General features: G+C 45.8%; 1 protein-coding gene across 1 annotated transcript in view; it reads right to left on the bottom strand.

Moving 5' to 3' along the window:
* GRIK3 (glutamate ionotropic receptor kainate type subunit 3) overlaps window positions 1-25117 on the bottom strand; it is a 190187-nt gene that overhangs the window by 55806 nt on the left and 109264 nt on the right. Inside the window, exons 2-5 of the mRNA XM_082233235.1 lie at window positions 15487-15663; window positions 10769-11026; window positions 8209-8390; window positions 495-548 (exon numbers count right to left, since the gene is read on the bottom strand). Of these exons, the coding sequence (XP_082089361.1) occupies window positions 495-548; window positions 8209-8390; window positions 10769-11026; window positions 15487-15663 (671 nt within the window). The remainder of the gene's footprint in view (window positions 1-494; window positions 549-8208; window positions 8391-10768; window positions 11027-15486; window positions 15664-25117) is intronic.

Genomic DNA, 25117 nt, shown 5'->3' on the forward strand with positions numbered 1-25117 from the left:
AAGTGAGAGGTGATATCTGAAAGTCTGCCATATGAAGGATTAAGCAAGCTTGTTTTCTGCTGCTCCAGGGGGTAGTACCTGAACCAATGGATGCAAGTTATGATAAAGAAGATTCCAACCCAACATTAGGAATAATTTTCTGGTGGTAAGAGCTAGTCACCCTCCTGCATTCCTCATAAGGCTTTGTTTCCTGACCTTTGGTCATCTTGGTAGCCTGCCTCTACACACCTTCCAGTTTGCCAATATCCTTCTTAAATTGTGGTGCTCAGAACTGCACACAGGACTCCAGGTGGGGTCTGACCAAGGCAGAAAAGAGCAGTGCTATTAATTCCTTTGATCTGGACACTACTGTTCTTTTCTCTGTTTTTGAAAAATGGTTCTTCCTAACTCTAACTTAGCTGATGCAGTTTGAGCCAGAGATCAGGTGACCCCCCTCCTCCTTTGTGGATACCACTAAAGGGCAGTAAGGCAGGTGTGTGGTTGAGATACTTTACCAGTGTGGTGAAGATAAAGTGGTAGTATTCCGTCATCATTCCCATTGCCATGGCCTGAGAAGAAAGCAAATGAAAGGTGAATTAAAAATACAGCATGTGAATTTGTAACAGAAATAATGAGCCCACAAAGCCTTGTGGGAAATAGGTTTAGCAGCTTCAGTGGCTGACCTGGGTACTTTGGCACCCTGTGCGAGGCCAAAATTTGACACACACACACTCAGGCTACCTTCCCACAGGCAGGTAAGAAGGTGCCAAGCTTTCTGTAGGAGGTGCTGCCTTACCAAAGGAGGGTAAGGAGGCACTGGGCTTTGTGAAGGAGGCTGGGAAAGCATTGACTAGGATTTGGGAAGGAGGCAGGAGGACTCTAGGACCCTATCAGAGCCTCATGCCTCCATCCCAAAGCCCAGTGCCTCACTTACTGAGGTAGTGCCTGCTGGCGCATTGCCCAGTGCATGCGCGCTGCTTGCACAGCCCAAAGTCTGCCTCTGGAAGCTTTAACATTTTGGTGTCTGGGAATGCAATGTCTCAAGGCCCAAGGCAACCAATGAGCCCCCCTTTGTCACAGGGCATTCAATGCTGGGACTCACAGCAACAGAACCCTAAAAACCTTGACCCCCACTTGTTGGCAATCCAGCCTCCCAGGTTTGACTACTGACTCACTCACAAGAACGTAAGAAGAGCCCTGGTGGATCAGGCCAATGGCCCATCCAGCCCAGCATCGTATTCTCACAGTGGCCAACCAGGTGTCCCAAAGGGAAACCCACAAGCAGGATTCGAGCACAAGAGCACTTTCCCAGCAACTGGTATTCAGAAGCACTGCTGCCTCCAGCTGTGGAAGCAAAGCACAGCCATTGTGGCTAGTAGCTGTTGATAGCCCTCTCCTCTATGAATTTGTCTAATTCTCTTTTAAAGCCACCCAAGCTGGTGGCCATCACGGCTTCCTGTGGGAGCGAATTCTATACTTTATGCACTGTGCGAAAATGACCTGAATCTTCCAGCCTTCGGCTTCATTCAATGCCCACGAGTTCAGACTGAACTTAGTTGTCAGCTCCTCTGTCAGGCCTGCCTATATCCTAGAATTGTGAACAAGTGTGGTCCTCCTGGGTGCTAGATTCCACTTTCCTGAGAATTTCAACTTCCTTTTAAAATGCTTCTAGCAGAAAGTGTTTCACCTCTGGGCATGAGTCAGTGCCTTGATGAGTCATTTGCCCCAGCAGTGCACTCTGTGGATTCACTGTTCAGAATTCAGTGTTCAATTAAAATAGACACTTTGCTAGGTTTATTTAAAGATTCCCAGGAACAGTTTTATATATTATGTTTCAATAGCAGCTGCCAGGATGGAGAGAGCTAAACAATGGAAAACCCTAAATCACCTTTGCCAACCTGGCACCCTCCAGATGTCTTGGACATCAACTCCCATCAACTCCAGCCAGCACTGGCATATGATGCCAGGGCTTATGGGAGTTGTAGTTCAACACATCTTGGGGGGGGGGACCAAATTGGCAAAGTCTGCCCTAGATGAATGCTGCAATTCAATTTGCAAAGATCTGGAAAATAGCTTGGGCGGGAAGCAATGAGCAGATCAGAGTCAGCTCACAGGAAAATTATTAAATGCTTTCTGGAAACGTGGTTACCGTTTGTCACATAGGTCAATAAAGGACAGTCCCAAACCCAGCCCCCATTCCCACACATGTCTGTTGGGAGTGATGTCCTCACCTGATTTATAACACAACTATTCTGTTAAATGCTTCCTGGACAAGCTATTATCTTTGAGGCAGACATGAAGAATGAAAATTGAACTCTTCACTATTTGTTTAACATTTGTTGTTGATGCTGTAATGTACCTTTACAGACTATCTATCTATCTATCTTACTGGATCCTCTGGTTTGTCCTGCCAGCTGTGGTCTTGCTCAAGGGCTACAGTTCTGGCACAAGGTCAGTTTGAAATAAATATCCCCCAAGAGGTGCTGCCTGATAGACCCACCTGAATTAGCCTAGCTGCTTAAAGATGTGCTATGGAGACCAGCTCATGGATTTTGTTTTATACTCTCTCCCTTTCCAACACATTTTTTTCTGATCTAAGATGACTGCAAAGGTACAAAGTCTATATATACAAATATACACCGTGAATAAATCCCAAGCTTCATAGAAAGTGTGATGAAAGGAAAGGAGCTTTCAACTTGTTAGATCTGAATTAGCTTTGATTCCCTCTGTTTTGTGTGGGCCTTTAACATGCACCCTCACACACACAGCTGATTAAGTAATAAACAACCAGGAGTGGACCCCTCAGTTGTCAGAAGGAGGATTGCATTCAGTGCTTGGAAACTCTAATTAGAAATATTTCAATGGTCAAATTAAATTGCAGAGGTAAGTGTGTGGTAGGGAGTTGGAGAGGGTGACCGGGGATGGGAACAAAAGCTGTTCTCCTGTATTTGTCAATGACATCAAATCAATTAGTACAAATTGAAAGTGCCTGGCAGGTTGCAGAAAATGCTGCCTATATAGCCTGGGAAGGAACATTGCTGCTGGCGCCCACAAGAAGATTCAGCGTTTCCAAGGAGGAGAGGGATGGAGCTTAATGGGTGGATTGGAATCAAGAGCCATCACTGCAGTGGCTAGCAAGAAAAGGTTGCTGCAGAAAAGCCCCCACATGCAGCACATCTACGGCACTGCTGATGATTTGTACAGCAGAGGATGGACAACCCACCATCTGACAATGGTGCTGCTGACAGACTCGTTTTAAAGAAACCTCAGTGACTGCTTGTGAAATCATGCAGTTTTATTCTGAAAGAAGCTGCAACAGAATTTAGATGGATCAGCACACCCTGGATCTGGTTGGAACTAGGGGCAGGGGGAGGCGTGTGCAGGAAGGGGGCCAGGATAGATGAGGGTGGCTGAGGGTTGCCAAGAGACTTGGGAGGAGTTCCCACAAGAATGTAACATGATAATAGCCTACTGGGTCAGGCCAAAGGCCCATTTAGTCGAGTATCCTCTTCTCATAGTGGCCAACCAAATACCTCTGATAAACCTGCAAATCGGACCTGAGCACAAAAGCACTCAGGTCTTTCCTGTGGTTTCCAGCAACTGGTATTCAGATGCATTGCTGCCTTCGACCATGAAGGCAGTGCATAGCGTCTATCATGGCTAGTAGTCACTGATAGCCTTTTCCTCTATGAATTTACCAAATCCTCTTTTAAAGCAACCCAAGTTGGCAACCATTATGACCTCCTGTGGGAGTGAGTTCCATAGTTTAACTCAGTGCTGTGTGAAGAAGTCCTTTCTTTTATCTGTCCTGAATCTTCCCACATTCAGCTTCATTGGAATGTCCACGAGTTCTAGTATTATGAGAGAGGGAGGAAAACTTTTCTTTATCCACTTTCTCCATGCCATGCATAATTTTATAAACTTACTTTATGAGAAGCTGCTAAAATGTGGGCTGGATGAGGTAACTGTTAGGTGGATTTGCAGCTGGTTGACTGACTGAACCCAAAGAGTACACATTAATGGTTCCCCGTCATCCTGGGGGAAAAGTGACAAGTGGGGTGCCACAGGGTTCTGTCTGTCCTGGGCCCGTTGTTGTTTAATGACTTGGATGAAGGGATTGAGGGGATGCTCATGAGATTTGCAGATGGCACCAAACTGGGAGGGATAGCTAATGCCACAGAAGACAGAATCAGAATTCAAGATGACCTTAACAGATTGGAGGACTTTTGCCCAAACCAGTAAAATGAATGTCAAAAGGGACAAATGCAGGGCTCTACATTTATGCAGGAAGAACCAGCTGCACAAATATAAGATGTGGGGCATCTAGATTGCCAGTAGTATGTGTGAAAAGGATCTAGCTTAACAGGAATCAGTTGTGATGAGTCAACAGTGTGATGCAGCAGCAAAAGAAGCTAATGCTATTCCTGGCTGCATCAACAGAGGTATAGTGTCTCAGTCAAGGGAACTAATAGTACCGCTCTATTCTATCTTGGTTAGACCACACCTGGAATACTATGTTCAGTTCTGGGCACCAACATTTTAGAAGAATATTGACAGGCTGGGACATGTGCAGATGGTGGCCAAGATAGTCAAGGGTCTGGAAACCAAGCCTTATGATGAATGGTTGAGGGAGTTGGGTATGTTTAGCTTGGAGAAGAGGAGACTAAGAGGTGATAAGATAGCCACCTTCAAATATCTGAAGGGCTTTCACATGAAAGATGGAGGAAGCTTGCTTTCTGCTGCTTCAGAAGGCAGGAGCTGAGCCAATGGATTCGACTTATAAGAAGGAAGTCTCCAACTAAGCATGAGAAAGACCTTTCTGGTGGTAAGAGCTGTTTTAGAGTGGAGTGGGCTCCCTTGGAAGGTGGTCGAAGGATGTTTTTAAGCAGGGGTTGGATTGCCATCTGTCAGGGATGCTTTCGTTGTGATTCCTGCATTGCAAAGAGTTGGACTAGATGACCCTGGATATCATTTTCAGCTCTACAATTTTATGATTCTATGAGTGGTAAAGGACAAGGCTGTTGGCTGGAACCTGAAAGAACCTGACGGACTGAAGGGGGAAAGTCCGGAGATGGCAAGAATTGGTGGAGGGGGGATAAAGAGAGGCATAAAGATTGTTAGAAGAGCGGAAACACTCTTGCTTAGCCTTGCTGGGCTGAGAGTTCCAGCTGTGAGGCTGAAAATGGTGCACAGAGGCCCAAGAGGCAGCAGCAGCAGCATTGATGCTGGCACTCCAGGCATTGATTCAGCCAACCCCCACCCTCTCCTGATGCAGGTTTATTGTAAACCCATTCCCAGATTGCTTCTGCTAAGTGAAAAGGCAGGAGACAGGGTGTTAGCCTGACGAAGGGTCCCTCCACAACCACACAGTCCTCTCTCCTTTTGCCATACCTCTGAACTGCTGTCACTGAAAGCAGGTGTTGGAGGATGCTATGATTTCCAGCCTGACTGACAGCACCCTCCCCCTCCCGTCCTGCCACTCTCTAGCCAGAGGGCCTCCTGGTTTTGTGCTGCTTCTGCTGAAATTACTAGGGCAGAATTTTGCTTGGAGGGACAATGGAGCAGTTTGCAGAGAAGTAGGAAACTGGGGACACTGGGAGGGAGGGAGGGAGGGAGAGGGAGGGAAACCACAAAGCACAGCAGAGAGTCTGCTATACCTCTGTTTTCCTTTCCATCCTTTATCTGACCAGGATGTCACTGCTGGTGGGGGCAAAACCCAAGAGGTCTGATTTCTGAATCAGCGATGCAGAGGGAAGGGACCAGCCATATGACTCTAACATGCGCTGAAGTGTCAGCTGACTACACTGAGGCTAATCTGGGCATGGGGTGAGCTGGTCATGCATGGTTAGACTTGTTCAGCATGCATCTCTCTTTAAAGAGGCCACTCACGGCCAGCTCCAGAGAGCCTTCATGAAGGTGCAGTCCTGTAACATCTGTGCACACCACTGAATTAGGACTCAGGAGTAAGAGATGGGGTTTGATGCCTCTGATGTTACTCCTCAGTATATCAATAAGGTGAGCTAGGACAGGAACAGAAAGACCAAAACTCTGGTGGTGGGGATTCCAATTGTCACCTTGGCTGAATTGGTGGCTATTATTACTATTACTATTATTTTTTTATTGCATTTATATCCCACCTTTTTCTCCAAGAAGCTCAAGGTATCCTATATGGTTCTCCCCCTGCTCATCTAATCCACACAACCACCCTGTGAGGTAGGTGAGGCTGAGAGTCAGTGACTGGCCCAAGGTCACCCAAGGAGCTTCAGGGCGAAGTGGGAATTTGAACCCTGGTCTCGAGCTCCCTGGAGAAAAAAGGTGGGATATAAATGCAATAAATTAATAAAATGTCAAACTGAGGAAGTAGTTCCCTCCCTCCTGTAAAATAGCTCATAGTTCCAAATGAATGCTACATTTGGGGGATTTCCTCAAGCCGTCTACACATGCTCAAGAGCACCCTAGCTATCCTATGAGTGAAAAATAATAATAATCCATGCACTATCAGCCTGTTCTGCGAAGAAGAGGCAGAAGGAGCCACTGCCTTGAAAAGACATAAACTAACAGCCGCTGCAGGATATATCAATGCAAACACATTAAAGTGCCACTTTGCAGTATCTTCCAATTTGTGTGGAGCCACAGGCAAGTTCTGCACATTCCCCAACTGCCTGTGTCCTGGAAGGACCACACAGGATTTTCCCAGGCTGTGCTGTGCCTCCCCCTGCTCCCTCTCCCCACCCCTCAGATTCCTTCCATCATGAATGGAGCAGACGGGCACAATGAACGATAATAGAACTGCCTAATAAAGGAAGAGTGCCCAGCACAGACGGCACATGAATATCAGAGGAGGCAGGAGATGTCAGTTCTGCTCACCCATTTGCAGAATGATCCCTCCCGGGCCCAAATCTCACAGTAATTTTGGAGCGGCAGCACAGAGTTGCAGAAGAAGGGATGTCACCAAAGGCCCAGCCAGGCCATTCGGGAGACAGCCGACCTCAAGCATTATGCTCTCTTTTGCGTGGCAAGACCCTGAAAAATTCTGCCCTGTACATTAATAGTTTTAATAGAGTAACAGCAAGCAAACAATTTCCCTCCCCGGGGTCTTTGCCCACCCTCCAGACAGAATTCAGATGTTTGATTTAAAGTATATCTTAGCTGAGCCTTGCATCCAAAGATTTGGCTGGTTGTTTTGAACCCAGCTCCCTGCATGACTGAGGCCTTATCCACACTTACCTTTTGCCTCTCTCTTTCCAGGCACAGGTCCACATTTTAAAGCTGTGTGCCAAGCACTCTTTAAAGCTGAATTGGAGCAAACAGCAATTTGGGTTTTCTGCAGGTTACCATTTCTCTGATTGAGCTTTAAAGAGCGCGTTTTCTCTGGGAAAACTGGTGCAAAAAAGAGAGACCATCTCATTTTCATTGTATGTAAAGTTAAAGGTGTTTGTCTGCAGACAGCTTTCCGAGTCATGTGGCCAGCATGACTAAACTGCTTCTGGTGCAACAGAACACAATAATGGAAACCAGCACCCAGGGAAATGCCGTTTACCTTCCTGCCGCAGTGGTACCTATTTATCTATGTGTACTGGCATGCTTTCAAACTGCTAGGTTGGCAGGAGCTGGGACAGAGCAACAGAAGCTCACCCTGTTGCGGGGATTTGAACTGTTGACCTTCTGATCAGCAAGTCCAAGAGGCTCAGTGGTTTAGACCACAGCGCCACCTGCATCCCTTAATTGTATGTAAGCCACTTTGGGAGCCATTCTGGTTGAAAAGTGGGGTACTAAGGCTTGAAAGAAAGAAAGTAATCTGTTTGGCCACTGCAAGAACAGGATACTGGTCCAGATGGTCTGACCCAGCAGGGCTCTTCTTAGGGTTGTTGTGTGTTTTTTTAACTGTTTCTCACTCATGTTCACCCCTGTTCTTTTATACCGCCCTCCTCCTTTGTATCGGCCCATGTAGTGAACTGGCTTGTCCTAGCCCCACCCACCCAGGCTCTGGACACCACATAATACTGGCATTCTCTAAGGCAGCGGATCTCAAACTCTGCCCCCACTCAACAAAAAACACTTGAAATTTTCTGAGGGTCTTAGCAGACCACTGAATAGTGTCGCATTTGCAATGCACAGTGCAAGATGCTTCATGGTTTTTAATTGCAGATGGTCTGCCTGGATGGAACTCTTAGATCACAGCCTGGGAGCACCTGCCCAGAAGCACCCCCACCCACCCGATGGACCCACCTGCTTGAGGATGTGGACAGCCATGGTGTGGGTGCAGTCAAAGATGATCCGGAACTCCCGGCCCCGCTTCATTTCCTTGAGCAAGGGGCGTGTGTCATCTGTATCGAGGGGCAGCTGGCGGATTTTCAAGCGGATGTTGTATCTCGACGGGGCCATGATCAGCTCTTGCAGCCGGATGAGGCCTTGGAGAGAGCATGGACAACCACAAAACACCAGACACAGTTGAAGACAAGTTTCAAGCCCAGGCAGCGACCCATCTCCTGAAAGCAAAGCTAATGGCTGCACCATCTTGGGTGATGGTGAAGGACCTGTAGAAGCTCCAAAGGAGAGGAACTTCCCCCATTATGGTGCTACTTTTAACAAGAAACCCACTTGTGAGGGGATCCTTTTCCTTGTCCCCCCACACCTTAACAGTATTTTACAGATCAGTCAATAGAAGGCCCCAAATCCTCTCCTGCCCACTCCACCCCCTTGCCAAGACCACAGAGGTAAGACCACTTTGTGGTGGTGGTGGCTGAATCAGTAGCTCCCTCTGCTAGTCCACTTGTAGGGAATATTGGATGGGGTTCAACCTCATGTGGGAATCAGCTGGAAAGGGAGTGCCACAAATACACAAGTGCTCAGAGCACCCCCCCCCCAAAAAAATGGTCATAAGCTGAGGCCACTTCCCCCTGGAATGTGAGGTGTTTACACAGAAGTATCCAAGGGGTCCAGGTGGTAAGCAAACTTGTATGCCACCCCACCTGTGGAGTCTCCCCTGACATGAAGGCCTGCTTTTTGGTGTTTTCACATTGCTGGCATACAGAGTATACTCTTCCTAGTGGCTTCAACAACTCAACCATTTGAATTATCTCTTTGGAGTTTAAAATCCCTTTAGGTAACCTTGAAACATCTCAAGCTCATAGCAGCATCCTCTGGATTCGGCATCAGCACCACACATCTCATGGTGGAAAACCTCCCTGTGCACTGAGCCACAGTCAGCCACCTTCTCAAGGTCAAGTGGAATTGAAACTTTTGACAAATTGACTTCTTAGGGGTAATTAATTCCATTATGGAAAAGCATTGGCCTGCTGCTCGCAATTATGATATTGCAGGAGCCAGAAACTCTCTGCCTTAAAAAACAACAAGACAAACCAACAAAATACTTTCCAACTGACGCAACACGTCACTCTGGATGGGGAGACTAAATTGAAACACATACATATTCAGAGCTGTGTGTTTGTGTCTCTAACACAAGGAAGTGAGGATGTCCTTGTGAGTGTGAATGAGCAGCATATACGGTAACTTAGGAGGCAGCCATTCTGAGTTGTAAGGGTGCCCTGATTATACTCTTCCCAGAGATATCTGTGTTGTGTTCATTAAGCAGGTATTCACTGAGGGTAACACTAGATGCTTTGCACACATAATTTATGAATTTATTTTAGTATATTTCTGGGCCGCCTTTCCAGATAATACCCATCCAAGGTGGAATGCAACAATAAAGACTATAAAAAGAGGAAATTGACAAGGCAAAAGCTGAAGCCATTAGATGCCACCAAAAAATAAGAGCCAAGAAAGTATACTTAGACAGCCAATAAAACAAGCTGCAGTAACCACGGGTTCCAGCCCAGTTGAGGTATCTAGTTCAATCCAAGCACACCCATCTAAAAGATTTCAGCTCCTGGGAATGGAAAACTATGTTGCCTGGGACCTTGGAAAGTGACCGTCAGGCAGCCCAGACAAAAGGGGGGCTAGAAAGACTAGCAGCCTGGCTTCAATTAGGACTTCTTCATATACACATTTGGAAAGATGGCATATGATAAGCCATTTCCCCAAGAGAGACAGGCTGCAGGAAGAGTGTCGGGTGTGGGGCATTTTTTTTACCAGAGAATGACAGAGTGCGTGCAAAAAATAAAATAAAAATAAAAACGGATAGTCCTATCAAGAGCCAAACAACTCATTTGTGATAGTCAAGACTTCACAGGCTAGACTGCACATCCTTTGGTGAGATTCTGTATCAGCCTCTTCCCAAACATGGTGTCCTCTCAAGATGCTTTGGACTGTAGCATGGCCGTGCTGGATGGAGCTGATGGGGGCTGTAGTTCAACAGATCTGGAGGGCATCAGGTTGGGGAAGGCTGGTCTATATTCTGCAGCAAACAGCAGATTGTGAAGACTTGGCTTTATGAAGGAAGATTTTGGTGGAAGATTTTTCTTTCTTTGCTGACTTGGCTTCAAATTTTTGCTGCCTGCTTTGGAATTATATTTTTATGCTTTGGTTGTTGTGACTGGGTTCAGTTAGGTGGTTCTTTGTTTTTATATGATTTGCTATCTGATTGGTTAGCTGTGGTGAGCAAGCTGAGAGAAATAAAATAACATTCTGGCCACTATGAAGTGACTTAGAAAATGTCTGAAGATGAATAACTGGGTCAATTTTCCATTTTCATGTCAATGCCTCCCATCGTATGATGACTCCCATGTTTCTTGAAGGCCACTGTGTGGTCCAGAGGCTTCTGCAACATAACAAGGGCCCTTTGTCCCCATCAAAGCCAATCCAATGGGCTCCCACTAACCCTGCTTACCTGTACTGTCATCATACACCACAGTGGCTGACCTCCATTTCAGGTACTGTACAAGGTCCAAGATAGCATGGCTGAGAGAGGCATAGTCCGGGTAAAGGTTGACATAGAAAGTGTCTTTGTTATCCAAAGGGTGATGCTTCCACCGCAGCTGGATGTGGGGGACCTCCAGTGCGTTGCAAATGGACTGGACGGCATTGGTGCAGGAACCCTGGGAAGGCCCGAATATTGCTACAACACCAAGCGCCAGCTGGTCACAGGCTGGAATGGAAAGGGACCGAGTCCATCAGTCACACCAAGGCAGAAAGGAAGAAACAACCAGAGGAGATCAAGAAAGACGCTGGCCCGAGTCAAAGGACAATTTGCACGATTAGGCAGTTTGCAAGATTAAGAATCTGGGCTTTCAGCATGAAAGGCAGTGTCAGAAGATTGCCTCCCTAATTCACTGAACCAGTAACTCAAACCCACCTGAGGATCTTATTATTCATACCACCACAGACCATGATGCTTATGTCAAAGGCCATGCCTCTCTCCCACATGCTAATGGGGTAAGCTACAGAAAGGCACACATCTCACTTGTAATGTATTGCATTGTAATGTTTGAAGCAGCCCTGACCAGTCATATTTAATCAGTCACACCAAAATGTGTGCTCTAGGATAATTTTTGGGGAAACAGCATGCACAACCCTCCCACTTAGCCTGTTTTTATGGAGGGCTCATCCTCAAGGCCAGACGAAGCCCTTCATTTAGCAGATTAGGAGAATATTTTGTTTAATCATCCTTTCGCCAGGGAAAAGATGCTTGCTTATGGCTGGTGGGGGAAGGAAGCCAACAGAATATATTTCATCTCTTGTTAGACAGAGAATTTTACTGACAAGACAAAACAAAACTGAGTTATTCAACTGGTGATGGATTTAGCAGCCCATGTAGTGTGTGGGATTTCCACCCTGCATGAGCCGTTTCAGGCTTTTGCCTGAAAGCATAAGGGTTAAAAGCGTGTAGAGGAGCAGGAGGGTTTATGCAAGCCCCATGACCTGTATGTGGGAGGTTTATGAGAGTTACTGATTGCATGAAGGCTTCTATGCACTTTCAGTCAAGCATGCTTTGAAGTCCCCTTTGGACTTTCAGGCAAACACCTGACAGTGGCTATTAAGAAAGGCAGAACCTCTTACTTTTTTCTCCTAGGAGCTCACAGTGCTGCACATGGTTCTCCCCCTCTTCATTTAATCCTCGCCACAACCCTTAGAGGCAGGCTGAGCTGAGAGTGCGTGACTGGCCCAAGGCCACACCCAGTGAGTTTCATGACTGAGCCAAGGTTTGAAGGCTGGTCTGACACTCTAACCACTTCCCCACACAGACTCTCTGATGCAGACAACCAGTTCAAACCTTGAACATACAAATGCCCCCTCATCTTCCCAGTGATTTGACATACTGTGCATGAATCTTCAGAAAAGCTGCACATAATGCTCACATGTCAGTCCCAAGATAACATGAAGAAGGGAGAGTCTAAGGAAACTTCAGTGGCAAAAAGTATAGAAGACACCTGCCTCTTGTTGAGCAATGTTGTTCTCTTGTCCCAGAAGGGCTTGTATTACCTTCAGCAGAGATCCAAACAGAGAGCCATGATCATAGGGTCACAAATTCTCTTTGGTATCCCACCCTCAGAGCCTAGATCTACATGGGGCTGTGCATGAAGACAATGCAGAAACTTCAGTTGGTTAAAAATGTAGCAGTCAGATTTGTGGCTGGTGTTCCATTTAGATCTCCTATAACCTCTGTTTTAAAATTGGTTGCCAGTTTGTTTCCAGGCCCAATTCAAGTTGCCCCAAAATGACTCAGGCCCCAAATATCCAAAAGACCACCTCCTTCCCTTCAGATCCTCTCAGGTGCTGAGATCAACAGAGGGGGCCCTCTTGGTAGTTACTTTACCTTCAGGGGCTCGGGGTGGGGTGGCCCAGGAGACGGCCTTCTCTGTGGTGGCCCCTAAGCTGTGGAACTCCCTCCGCACAGAGGTGTCTGCCACCCTCATTGTACAGCTTTTGGAGAATCCACCTTTTTAGCCTGGCTTATGACACACCAGGTACATCTTGTAGGACCCACCTTATTTTTATGGTTGTAAGTTGTTTCAATTTGTTTTTAATAGTGTGTTTTAATGTTGTGACCCACCCTGGGACCTTAGGGTGAAGAGCAGGCAATAAATAAATAAAAGTAGTAGTAGTAACAACAACAACAAAAGATTCCCACTTCCTCATTAGAAAACCACAGTTGTTACTAGATAATCAGTTGCCCCACTGGATCTCCTAGGACATGCAGCTGGGAGCCCCTGAATAAAGGAGGAGCAGAATGATGCACTTCTGCTCTTGTAAGAACACAGCAGATGCATCCTAAGGGTCTCCATTTACAACGAGCTCTACTGGAAGAGCAACACATATTTTCGGCTAGGTCCATAAATTTTCAGGCTGCCATGTGCAAAATTAATTTTAAGGCGCTGAAACACAAAGGAGCAGCTAGAAGAAGCTCTTTTTCTCATGAGAGAATTTAGGGTGAGTGCTTTTGTTCAGGGAGGTCCAGTTTGTAACTGGGGGAAGAAAACAAGCCAGGTTGAAATGTTGACTCAGCCCTGGTCTAACTGGAGAGACTTGGCAAAGCCCCTATTCTCCAGCCTCAGTTTCTCAAGCCTGGAAAACAGAAACAAAGTTGACAAGAAAGACACATTTGAAAATGTGGTGACCCTTTAAAGTAAACTCCAGTATAAACTTTTTTCTTTTTTTTAAAACATGGACGTGTCAACACAAGATTACAAATCCCCATCATTCCTCAAGGTCACTTGTTCTTAGCCACATCACATTGTGGGGGGGGGGGGGATTAGGAACAAGCTAGCCAAAAAAAAAAAAAAGTGTAACCATGGAAATATTACAGGGATTTCTAAGCTGGAAATTAAATTTCCCCATTTGAAATGTGAGTAATGTAGCCTGGCAAATAAGCCAATTAAAGTGTGGGAGATACAGGCAGACCCGTGGGCTCAAGAATTGCTTTCTTTTTCTTACTTTCCATGAAAGGCATTTGTTTGTCTATTATTTCATTATATTTATATACCGCTCAATTATTATTATTTTTTAAAAACTATTCAAAGAGGTTTACAAAAAAAGATCAAGCAATAAAATTATTGTCAAAAAAAATTAACAATAATTTAAGACTTTTGAAAAGTTAACAGGAGATTTAGAACAAAATAAAACATGTATCAACTTTCTAACCATCTGGGTAGGTTTGCTGAAACAAAACTGTTTTTGTCAGGTGCCAAAAAGAGTACAAACAGTGAAGGTGCCTGCTTGATATCAATAGATAGGGATTTCCGAAGTGTAGCTGCTGCCATCCTAAAAGTTATGTTCTTACAAATGTGGAGCACGTATTATGTGGCAGCAGTAACAGTGTCATGGGCAAATTCAATGATATTTGGAATCCATTCTTACAAATACTGTAATGGGTTAAGATCTGGTGAAGTACAATAACAACCTTGTAAAATATATAGTTTTGGGGGTTTTCCCCTCCCCTCCTTTGTTTTCTCTTCTGCACAGGTTCTGGTTTTTTTTCTCTCTCTCTTTTCATTTGTGTCTCACCACATTTGGTGCATGTATGGTTATGTACTTTTTGAACTTTCAATAAAGATGTTGCCCCAAAAAAGAAAAACAGTACCGTTCTACCAATCGAAGCCATATTCAATCGAAGCTATGTGTGCATGGTTTTTGTTTGTTTGTTTGTTTTAAAAAACCTAATCCTTATTTACTTGTCACATTCCATTAGCTTCAGCTCTAGATGGAATCACATAAGATTTTATTTTTATTTTTTTAAAAAGCTTTAATTAGGTTTGGGTTATTGGATGTTTAGTCGCCTGGACAGAGGATAGCAAGCAAGGCTTTCTGTGGCACCAGGACTTCTTGGCACCAGGCTCAGTTCCTGTGGAGATCTGATTCAGCAATAATGCAGAACTAATGCAAAGAAGTGTGGCACTTTGGTGACCACTTTTGCTGGAAATTGATGATGGCAGCGATCATTGGCAGAATTTCTCTCTTTCTGTACAACCCTTCAACGGTGCCTGGTGCTCTTACAAGGGCAGAGCCCAGCCCCTCTACCCACAAAAGGCTCAGTTTTCTAGTTTTTTCTGGCCTGCCCACTTCCCTCCTGTCAACAGGCCAAATCATAGAGTTGTAGAGTTGGAAGGGACACAAGGGGTCATCTAGTCAATCCCGCCTCCCATCTCTAGACCTGCATTCAACTTCCTCTTTGGTTTTCTCCATTCTTCAACACCATGTTCCCATCATCTATTCTTCTGCCTGTGGTGTAGTTGTTAGAGTGTTAGACTAGGACATGGGAGAACAGGGTTCAAATCCCCACTCAACCCATGAAGATCACTGGGTGTGATATTGAGCCAGTCACTGCCGACCTCACTCTCTGCTAACATGACTTCAAGAAATGATTGCCCCAAGGGTGGCATCCATGTATCTCCCACAGAAAGCTAAACCCTGTATGTTCTTCATGGGTTTCATAACACACCAGGCCTACTGAGGAAGGGCAGCAGAAATGGGGTTAGATCACAAGCCCAATAACTCCCAAGTTCAGGCACAACAAGCAAGCACATTAACCTGTAAAGTTCTTGTCCGTGAAGTCCTTCACTGGACAGGACCCAAAAACTATGGAGGAAGAGGGACTTGTTCCATACTCACCTTTCTTCGTGGCTTCAAAGCTATCATGGAAGCTTATCCTCTGGATATCATAGGTTAAGGTTGTGTTGGGTAGCAGTGTTCTATTCCTATTGATAATGTTTGCTGAGAATCGGAAGGCTTGCTCCTCCGCATTCATTATCTGGGCATTTGGGCCGTCTGTATATTCAAAGATTCCTCCTGCAAGGAAAGAACAGAATGTCATCACTGTCCAGGTCAAGGCTGCTCAATATCAAGACTCCAGTTGCACCTCTCAGCACTGCTTCACCTGTTTGGGGTCCCCAGAGGCACACTAGGGTTTGAGGCATTAAACACACCTGTGTGCCAAGGAGACACATCCAGCCATGTGCATTATCTTCCCCCAGATAAATGCCTATTACATATCTGGGGTTGTGCATCTTTGCTTTGCTTGTTCCATGTTGACCATGGAAAACATCAATGTGCCTTTAGTGTAGCCATATTGTCACAGGGAGTGTGAAATGACTCTGTGAAGGTACAACTTTCTGTCTTGCCTTGCCTTCCTAGAGTCAGATGGCACATCTTTGCAAGAGCATAGTAGCTTCTTCCCTCAATCTGAATGTAGTAAATGTTTGTGAATTGTGGGTGTCAGTGTTGGGTGGAAGGGAGATAGTTGAGACACATGACTGGGTACAGATTGGGAATTCTGATTGGTCAATCAAGCCAAGGCTCACCCTAAAATATAGCTCTCTTTGGGAAATTGACTGGATGAAAGCAAGGCACTATTTGATGTGGCATTTAAGCTTCATATAGGCTGCCATGGGATAATTGGTTGGCTATTTTAATTGTGTGAAATTCAGTTTTGCATCCCTCCCACCAAGTCCTGCAAGGTTTTCTATTTGGGGGCAACTGAGGTTCTGGCCAGCATCCATGTCAAGAATTCCTGAGATGAAACTTTTCAATTGATTGTTCCATAGATTTAGTAAACCAAGTTGTGGCAGAGTTAGAATGGGATGTTTGAAGTGTGCAGCATCATCTATGTAGGATTCTACTTCATTAGCACTCCTCCCCCTCCACACATTAAAGGCAAGTCTCTACTCTCCCCGTTTAGCATACAAATCCCTTATGTGTTTGGTTCATCATAAGGTTTAAACACCAACGTTCCTCATCTCTCACAACAGTTTAAGAGTATAAGATCAGAGTACAAGCTCCCAGTTCCACTGGATCAGACAAAAGGCTGCTCATGGAAATAACTAGAAGGGATGGGAATTTTGGACTTTATCCTGAGTGGTGTCCACAACCAGCTGCAAGATACTAGTCCAACTGGGACAATAGCTGCAGTGTTTTCAAATTCAGTAAACTGTATCCATTGTTCCTGACTGCACTAATACCTTGCAGCAGATTGTGGACATCACTCAGGGTTAACTTTAGGGTAGTGCCCCTTCTACTCAGTTCCATGCACAACTGCTCCATCTAGAAATTTAAGATTTTACAACTATCCAACTTTTCAAAACAAACATATTTCTTCTGAAATAGAATGTTCATGAAGATTCTGTAGCACCCAACAGTTCAGCAAATGGCTTGGGCTGTTGATGAGTAAGTTAGCCAATATAAATCAATTTTTCTTTCCTCCCAGAGTCCTCAAGTTCTTCCCTAGTTTTAGACATCAGGTTCTCTTTGCCCCCCCTTTTCTGCCTGCTCTCCTCAGATTTGCCTCTGAGTTCAGACAAGCAGAAACTTCATTCTGAGCCAACTTAGAGGAACAGTCTGGGTTGCTGCAATGCACACACCATAGAAGGCCTGCTTTTTGCTGTTCAGAAGTTGTTAATGCCATTATCTCTCCCCAAAGGCAGAGCAGTTCATGTCACAGCATTGCAAAGCTTTTTCTTTCTTTCTTGGCTCTGCATTTTCAAGGCTTGTCCTCTATTCCCCACTGACAACCTCTCCAACTGAAGCACCAGAACCCAGGCGGAAATCATGTAATTGTATCTCCTTGTTTCAGAGACGTGGAGAGGGGGAATCTCATGCCTTCCTTCCTTTCCTCCTTTCCCCCTCCTTGCTCTCCTGTGAAACAGTGTTGAGGGACCTCAACCAGGCACTCTCTGATTAACAAGCAACTCAAAATAATTAATGGATGAATGAAATACGCAGATGCAGCCAGTAACAGATGGATCTCCCGATTCATTAGCGGAAAGCCAGCTTCCCTTTCCAGTGTCAGGAGAGCTTGTCTGTTGCTGTTTCTTAACACGGCTGGATCCTTTGCAGTTCTCCAGGCACTTAATTATATTTTATTGATTTGAATGCTAGCCTGCCTTCTGCCAAGATAATCCATGGGAGCGTTATCTCCTTTTTTTATCTTCACAACAGCCCTGCGAGGAAAAGGAGGCTGAGGAAGCAGGGCTGCCCAAGTTCATCCTGGGTGCTTGATGGCTGAGTGGGGATTGGGATGAAAGTCCTCCCAGTGGGAGTCCAAAGGAAGTTGCACCCAGCAATTAAATCTCCATTCTTGCCATCAAGGTGCCTGAATTCTACACCAAGGAGAGTCTCTAAAATCTGCAATTTCAGAGCAATTTTGTACCTGTTTATTTTGCTTTTGCCTACGGCCAGGTGGGAGGGACACACACAATAAAGTCCACAGGGAATACAGAAGCACCATTATGCATTTATCATAATTGAAGGTCCCCCCACCCCCACCCCCAAGAGCTTCCCAAATGTCACCTGGCGCTAGTTATGCATTTTTCAAGCTGATCGCTGCAGCTATAAAAGCTGGGAAATGTACTTTTAAGAATGCAGGCAGAGGATTTGTTTATTTATCTCAGTACTGTACTTTAAAAAGTCAGAGAACAGTCAATCAGAAGACTCACAAAGATGTGTCCATAATAAAACTATCAATAAAAGCACAGGTAAAATCAGCAAAACCTTTAAGACAAATATTGGTAACTAAACTATATCTTTGGGTAGGATTGCTAAAATAAATAGGTTTTCAGCAGTTGTCCCATGAGAACCTAAGAACAGCCTGCTGGATCTGGCCAATGGCCCATCAAGTCAAGCATCCCATTCTCACAGTGGCCACCCAGATGCCCCAAAGGGAAGCCAGCAAGCAGGATGCGAGCACAAAAGCCCTCTCCTCTCCTTTTACAATTTCCAGCAAGTGGAATTGAGAGACATTGCTGCCTCCAAACATGGAAGCAGAGCATAGCCTCCACCATAGCCAGTGGCCACCAAAGCCTTCTCCTCCACGAATCTGTCTGATCCTCTTTTAAAGCCATCTAGCTTGAGGGCCATCACTACCTCCTATGGGCGCAAGTGCCATAGTTCAACTCTGCATTAGGAAAGGACATTCTTTTATCCATCCTGAATCTTCCAACATTCAGCTTCATTGGATGTCTGCAAGTTCTAGCATTTTGAGAGCCAGATAAAAACTTTTATTCACCCACTCTCTCCATGTGATGCATAATTTTATAAACTTCTATTATGTTGCCTCTTACTCGCTCTTTCTCTAAACTAACCCCTCCCCAAAGCAATATTTCAAGGGAGGGGCCTGCCAGAACCTGACCAGCAATTCTAAGCATCAGCAGAGGCGCCCTGCCCCCACCCTGTGAGTCCCATGTCAACCTGCTTCAAACATGTGACTGGCTGGCTCATATCAGCCAAAGGGGAAGTCTTGCCCATACCCTGACCACTCCCCATCACCAGCTCCCATCACTTGAGCCTGTCGTGAAACAGTCAAACAAACTGCAAAGAGTCTGATAAAAACACTCTTACCAGCTAGAACACTCAAAGGGAGCATTCTCCTCCTCCTCCTCCTCCTCCTCCTCCTCCTCCTCCTCCTCAATTAATTGCATTTCAATGAGAGCAGATCAAGCAAAATGGCACAGGATGGTGTCAATAGCCTCTACCAGCTCAGTCGTTCTTGATGTTCTCAAGAATGGAGGATAAAAGAGTATTACAACCCTGTGAGATAGCTGAGAGTTGCAGTTGCCTAGGTTCACTCAGCTTGCTTTATGGTCCAGCACTCTAACTACTGCATCTCACTGGCCCATTTGTTTTCAAACAAGGAGGGAAGTGGCTCCGGTGTCCCTCAACATCCAGAAAGCCCTCAAGTTCCTTAGGAGTTCTTGCTTGCATGTTTTGCTGCAACTCTGAGATAATTTGTTATATTCTTTTAATATGTGGATGGCTGCTAGCTGCTGTTGGTTGTCCTTGGGCAAGAATGGTGGCATAGATTTAAAACAAATAAATAGATACTGCAATGCTCTGAATCCCATATCTGAGGGGAGGATCCTTCTGGGGCCAATCTAAGGTGGCACTCAGCTCTGCTAGCAATGAGCTCTGCTAGCTTTTCCCCACCCCCAGTACCATCCGAGATGACTCCCATCATCTTCCCCATGAAGTATTTATGAGATGACAACCCTTTTCCATCACAGCAGCACTCTGACTCCAACTTGAAGGGATCAATTATTCAAAATAATACAGTCAAAGAGGACCTTCTCGTTTGAGCGCTACATTAGGAAGAGTCCCGAGCCCTTGCCAAGCATCCTCCAGCAACAGAAACACTTAATGTGGAGAGACAGGGGAGCATCTGCTCCTTCTGCCCAGCATGAGCTGAGACGGGGAAGGTGGCAGCTCCAACTGGCAGACAGAGCAGGGAGCTGCTCCCCCGCAGTTAAATGGGGTTGTGGGGCGGATATCTGGGCTGTCCCACTGCCTCGCCATCCTTCATGGAGCACCTGGGACCAGCTGAAGCAGCCTAGCTATAAGCGCCACCCTTTCCCCACCAAATGCCATGCAGAGATTTGCTCTGCCTTTCGTATCACATTGAAGTGACAGCCAGCTTTATGTCGCTTTGGTTAATAAACGGAGGATATTGTGTCCCTCTCAGGCTGCTCCCTTTCAAGAGAAGATTTTCTGTTTCCTGCCCTGCCTTCTTATACGATACAATACAGCAGCTTTGGGATTGGGATTACATTTGCACTTGATCCGAAATAAATTAGCACTCCAGGCATCCATTTGGACATAATAAGCTTTTCTTCCAAGGAAGGCAATACAACTGGGATTGGGGGGCTGGACAGCAGCTGGGAGCCCCAGATTAGGCAGAAAGGGCTTTGCTGCAAACACAAGGCGACAAAGCAAATCTCCCCTGCTGCATCCAGGGGGGCTGCAGAAAACCTGGAAAGCGACACCATTGCATTCAAGCAGCCCATTCTGAGGGTGGCTTTGAAAGGGATTTAGACCAATCCATAGAGACGGCTAGTCACTGGCTACTCGCCATGATGGCTATGTGCTGCCTCCACTGTCAGAGGCAGTGGGCCCTTCTGAATACCAGCTGGTGGAAGCCATAAATGGGAAGAATGCTCTTGCGCTCATGTCCTGCTTGCAGGCTTCCCAGAGGCATCTGGTTGGCCACTGTGAGAACAGGATGCTGGCCTAGATGGGCCTCTGATCTGATCCAGCAGGGCTTTTCTCAACTCTGAGCATCTCCTGAGCTCAGTGGCAGAGGTTCTGCCTTGCAAGTCCCAGATTCCATCCGCAGCAGCTCCAAGTGGGCTTGGGAGAGTATACCCTCCAATATTTCTCTGATGGAAATAGGGACATCCTATTCAATGATGATGATGATGATTGCTATGTATACCCTGCCCATCAGACCAGGTTGCCCCAGCCACTCTGGGCAGCTTCCAACATATATAAAAACATAATAAAACATTAAACACTAAAACACTTCCCTATACAGGGCTGCCTTCAGGTGGCTCGGGGTCAGATAACTCCATACCCTCCAACATTTCTCCAATGAAAGTAGGAATGTCCTACCAAATCTTCCAACATTGCCTTGAGGAAAATAGGGACATCTTAAGGAAAAGTGGGACATTCCAGGATCAAATCAGAAACTGGGATAGCTTCTGTAAATCCAGGACTGTCCCTGGAAGATAGGGACCCTTAGAGAGTCTGAAAGAGACTCCTTTCTGAAATCCTGGAGACCTGCCACCAGTCATTATACACAATATTGAGTGAGGTGGGCCAATGGTCTGACTCAGTATAAGACTCGCCATAGCTCAGCAGACAATCTGAATGCCTGATCTACTCGTGAAATTTATCAATAAGGGAGTCACCTCTGTTCCATGACTTGGCAAGGGTCAGCTACAGTTCTGTACGGCATGCTATAGAAGGGCAGACTGCAAGAACTCTAGAATGATGAATTGAAAAACCCATCCTTGCCTCTATGCTATATTAGGAGACCTTTCATGTCCCATTTCGTTCAGCTCTGTTGCTACAGTTCCTTTGTGCTAGAATCCAGATGTGCATTGCCTGCCATGGTCCATGCGCTCATCCTCTGCTCACAGGATGGAGCAACTCAGTGGCACCTGCGTGCAAATTCCAGGGTTGCTGCCACTGCAGCTCCCGACTCCTTCTGGGTGACAGCTGCGCACACCCACCCACACCTCCATGCAAGTTCTTTGCAGTCATTAAAGAGCCTAATCACTAACTTGGAGCAGTTGATTAATGCATAATCTTAATCATGATTACACAGTGTAATTGGCGTTAATTTGGAGAGTCAGTTAATTATGAAAATAATTGTCGCAGCTTCTCTGTTTTAATAAAATGGAAGAACTTCGCCTGAGTTATAAATTAAACAAGGGATGTAGCCACTCCAAGGTTTTGGGAAATCTCCTTCCAGATTCTTATTGTTTCTAAGGAAGGCACATTTTCAAAAGAGCACCAGCACCTAAGAAACTTAGCAGGAGCAGGAGACAAGTCTTTGATCTCTCTCTCTCTCTCTCTCTCTCTCTCTCTCTCTCTCACACACACACACACACACACACACACACACATTTGTGTAGCCATTTGCAGTTTCTGGAGCTGACATCACGATGGGCCAGAAAGTGAGAGACTACAGGCCTGACCTCTGTGGCATATACCACATAGTGCTGTTCTGCAATTCTCATCCATTCCAATCAGGTTTTATTTTTTAGGGTTGTGTTCCATGGGTAACACATCCCTGAGATCATATGTAGGAACATTGTTGGTCATTCCATGAGCTGGCAAGGCTCATTTGACAGTAACAAGAAACTGAGCCTTTAGTGTCATTGCCCAATCCTGTGGAACTCTCTGCCAATGGATTCAGTGGGTGCCTTCTGTACCAACTTTTAAATGCCTGCTGAAAGCTTTTCAATTCAGCCAGGCCTATGCAGGCATTTAAGGGTGCAGGCATTAAGGATACATCTTTCCACAGTGGTCAAGTGATGTCAGTTTTTAACTTTTTGGTATTGTTTTACTGTACGGTTTTATGTATTTATTGCTGTACACCAACAGAGATTGGGCAGGTGGGATGGTAGGAGGGGTGTTCCACTTTGCCCTCCCGAAATGTTGGCAGGTATGTAAAATGTGATGACTGTTTCAAATGTGGTGTTAATTATCAATAAGGATCAGGGCAGAGTATTATAAAACAAAGAACTTTCTTTAAACAAGCTTCCTTTAACTCCTAACTCTCTCTGACCCTCCTGCTCTCGCTCTCTCTACTTTGTGTGCTGAATCCCTTCCTGGTACCTGAAGGAGCGTCTCCACCCCCATCGTTCAGCCTGGACGCTGAGATCCAGCGCCGAGGGCCTTCTGGCGGTTCCCTCATTGCGAGAAGTAAGGTTACAGGGAATGAGGCAGAGGGCCTTCTCGGTAGTGGCGCCTGCCCTGTGGAATGCCCTCCCAGCGGATGTCAAAGCAATAAACAACTATTTTACTTTTAAAAGTCATCTGAAGGCAGCCCTCTTTAGGGAAGTTTTTAATGTTTGATGCTGTACTGTTTTTAATATTCAGTTGGAAGCCGCCCAGAGTGGCTGGGGAAACCCAGCCAGATGGGAGAGGTATAAATAAATTATTATTATTATTATTATTATTATTATTATTATTATTATTATTATTATTGCTTTCCTCTTAACCTGTGCCTTCCTTCTGTGTCACTAAGATTTTCTCTCCTTACTGCTGTTCTAAACCTTCCTACTTAGTTCCACATCCATTGCTACAATGGCCAGCACTTTGAACTGCACTTGGAAGCACCCTCAGCTCTAGATATATGTCTGACAGCTCCATGTTGAACAACTAAAGTTTCCCAATGTTCTTTGAAGGCAACCAGAGATCAGAGGAACCCAGTCTTCCTTTGTTACAGGAAGACTTGCTTGACAAAGGCCACATCTATGTCCTACTGCAGGGGTGGTGAGCCACTGGTCCTGGTCCCATTCCAGTGTAAAACCCCCTTCTGGCCCATCAGTGCCTCAGCCAAGGGCCTTGCCACTGGGACTGGAAAGGTGACAAACTGAAGGAGAGTGGCTCCCTCAGGCCCATGTTCTTTTTGCTGCTTAGTCTTCTGAGCTCCCTGCTGAATTTTTCCAGCCAGGGAGCTGCTAAAAGTTTCCTCCCAGTGAGGAAGGTGACTCCATCAGAGTACCTGGAAACAGAGGTCCCTGAAGGCTTTCCATCAGACTCCAAGGTGACTCCATCAGAGTACCTGGAAACAGAGGTCCCTGAAGGCTTTCCTCATCTTGGAAAAGTGAATGTTCCAGAACAGCCAAGATCTGCCAGAATAAGGCTCTGAGTAGCTAGCTCCCTGTTGAAAAGACCCAAAAACTTCACCAAGGAGCTCATGGAAAATTGGAGAAAGTTAGCTCTATGGGTGATGGCATCTGCCCAGATAAACTGTGGGGGTCTACAAAAGGAGTGGAGGCTCTTGCTGCTGTCAAAACCTCCCCACCCACAAAAGCCGTCAAAAACAAAACAGATGTTGGGAAAGGTCCCAAGAACAAACTACATTCCTGACAGTAACAACCACATTACGATCAGCAGCAGCAGCAGCTTGCAAAGTAGCGAAAGCTGGCAGACAACCCAACGTGCATTGTGTTAATATTTTAAAGTCAAGATTCCCTTTGGTTCATGTTGTGTGAAAAGATTCTTCACACATACAAGGAGAGGGAGGGAGAGAGGGAGGAGGCATCGGAAGGAACTCTGTTCTTGCAAGTTCACAGCAAAGGCAAACATCACAGCATTCACCTTGATTTACTGCTAAAGGCCACCAAAGTGCCCTTAATTTTTTATATATATAAAAGGGAGAAATATTGCTGGGAAGATGCTTTGAGTGTCATGCAGAGCCACAGGGAACGCCTGCACTGCCATCTTCTAACCCCCTCGCTGCTTTATCTCTCCCTCCCTCTTCCCCAGCTTCATTCACCAAGTGTTCAGTCACACCAACCTTCCTACAGAGCTGCCCCACACAACAAACAGAAGCTGGGCGTTTGCACGCCATGGGAACCACGCACATCCTTCAAAGCTTCAGTGACAAATTGGCCATGGAAACAATGGGGAAAGTTGCTTTGAAAGAGAAATCTAATATGACCGAGCAGATCTGCCTTCTCTTTCAGCATCCCCACAGAGGAAACACAATGGCCTTCATCAACTGGAACATTCATACTGGATGTCCCTCCAAAGGGCACTTTTGTCCCTCTCAGTGGCAGTGTGGGTTAAACTGACCTAAGCCAGAGCCCCCACAAAAGCTGTCATTCCTGCCTTACAGCTTCCCTGACTCAGAATCAGCGGTCAGAGCAGAGCAGAGCAGAAAAGACAGCCTATACTGAGCTCTTCCTTCCCTCTGCAGGCACTTTTGCCTCAGGGTATTCATTGTGGGTCATATTGCCCC

Source organism: Podarcis vaucheri (assembly GCF_965113315.1).
Source record: "Podarcis vaucheri genome assembly, chromosome: 7".
NCBI classification, from domain to species: Eukaryota; Metazoa; Chordata; class Lepidosauria; order Squamata; family Lacertidae; genus Podarcis; species Podarcis vaucheri.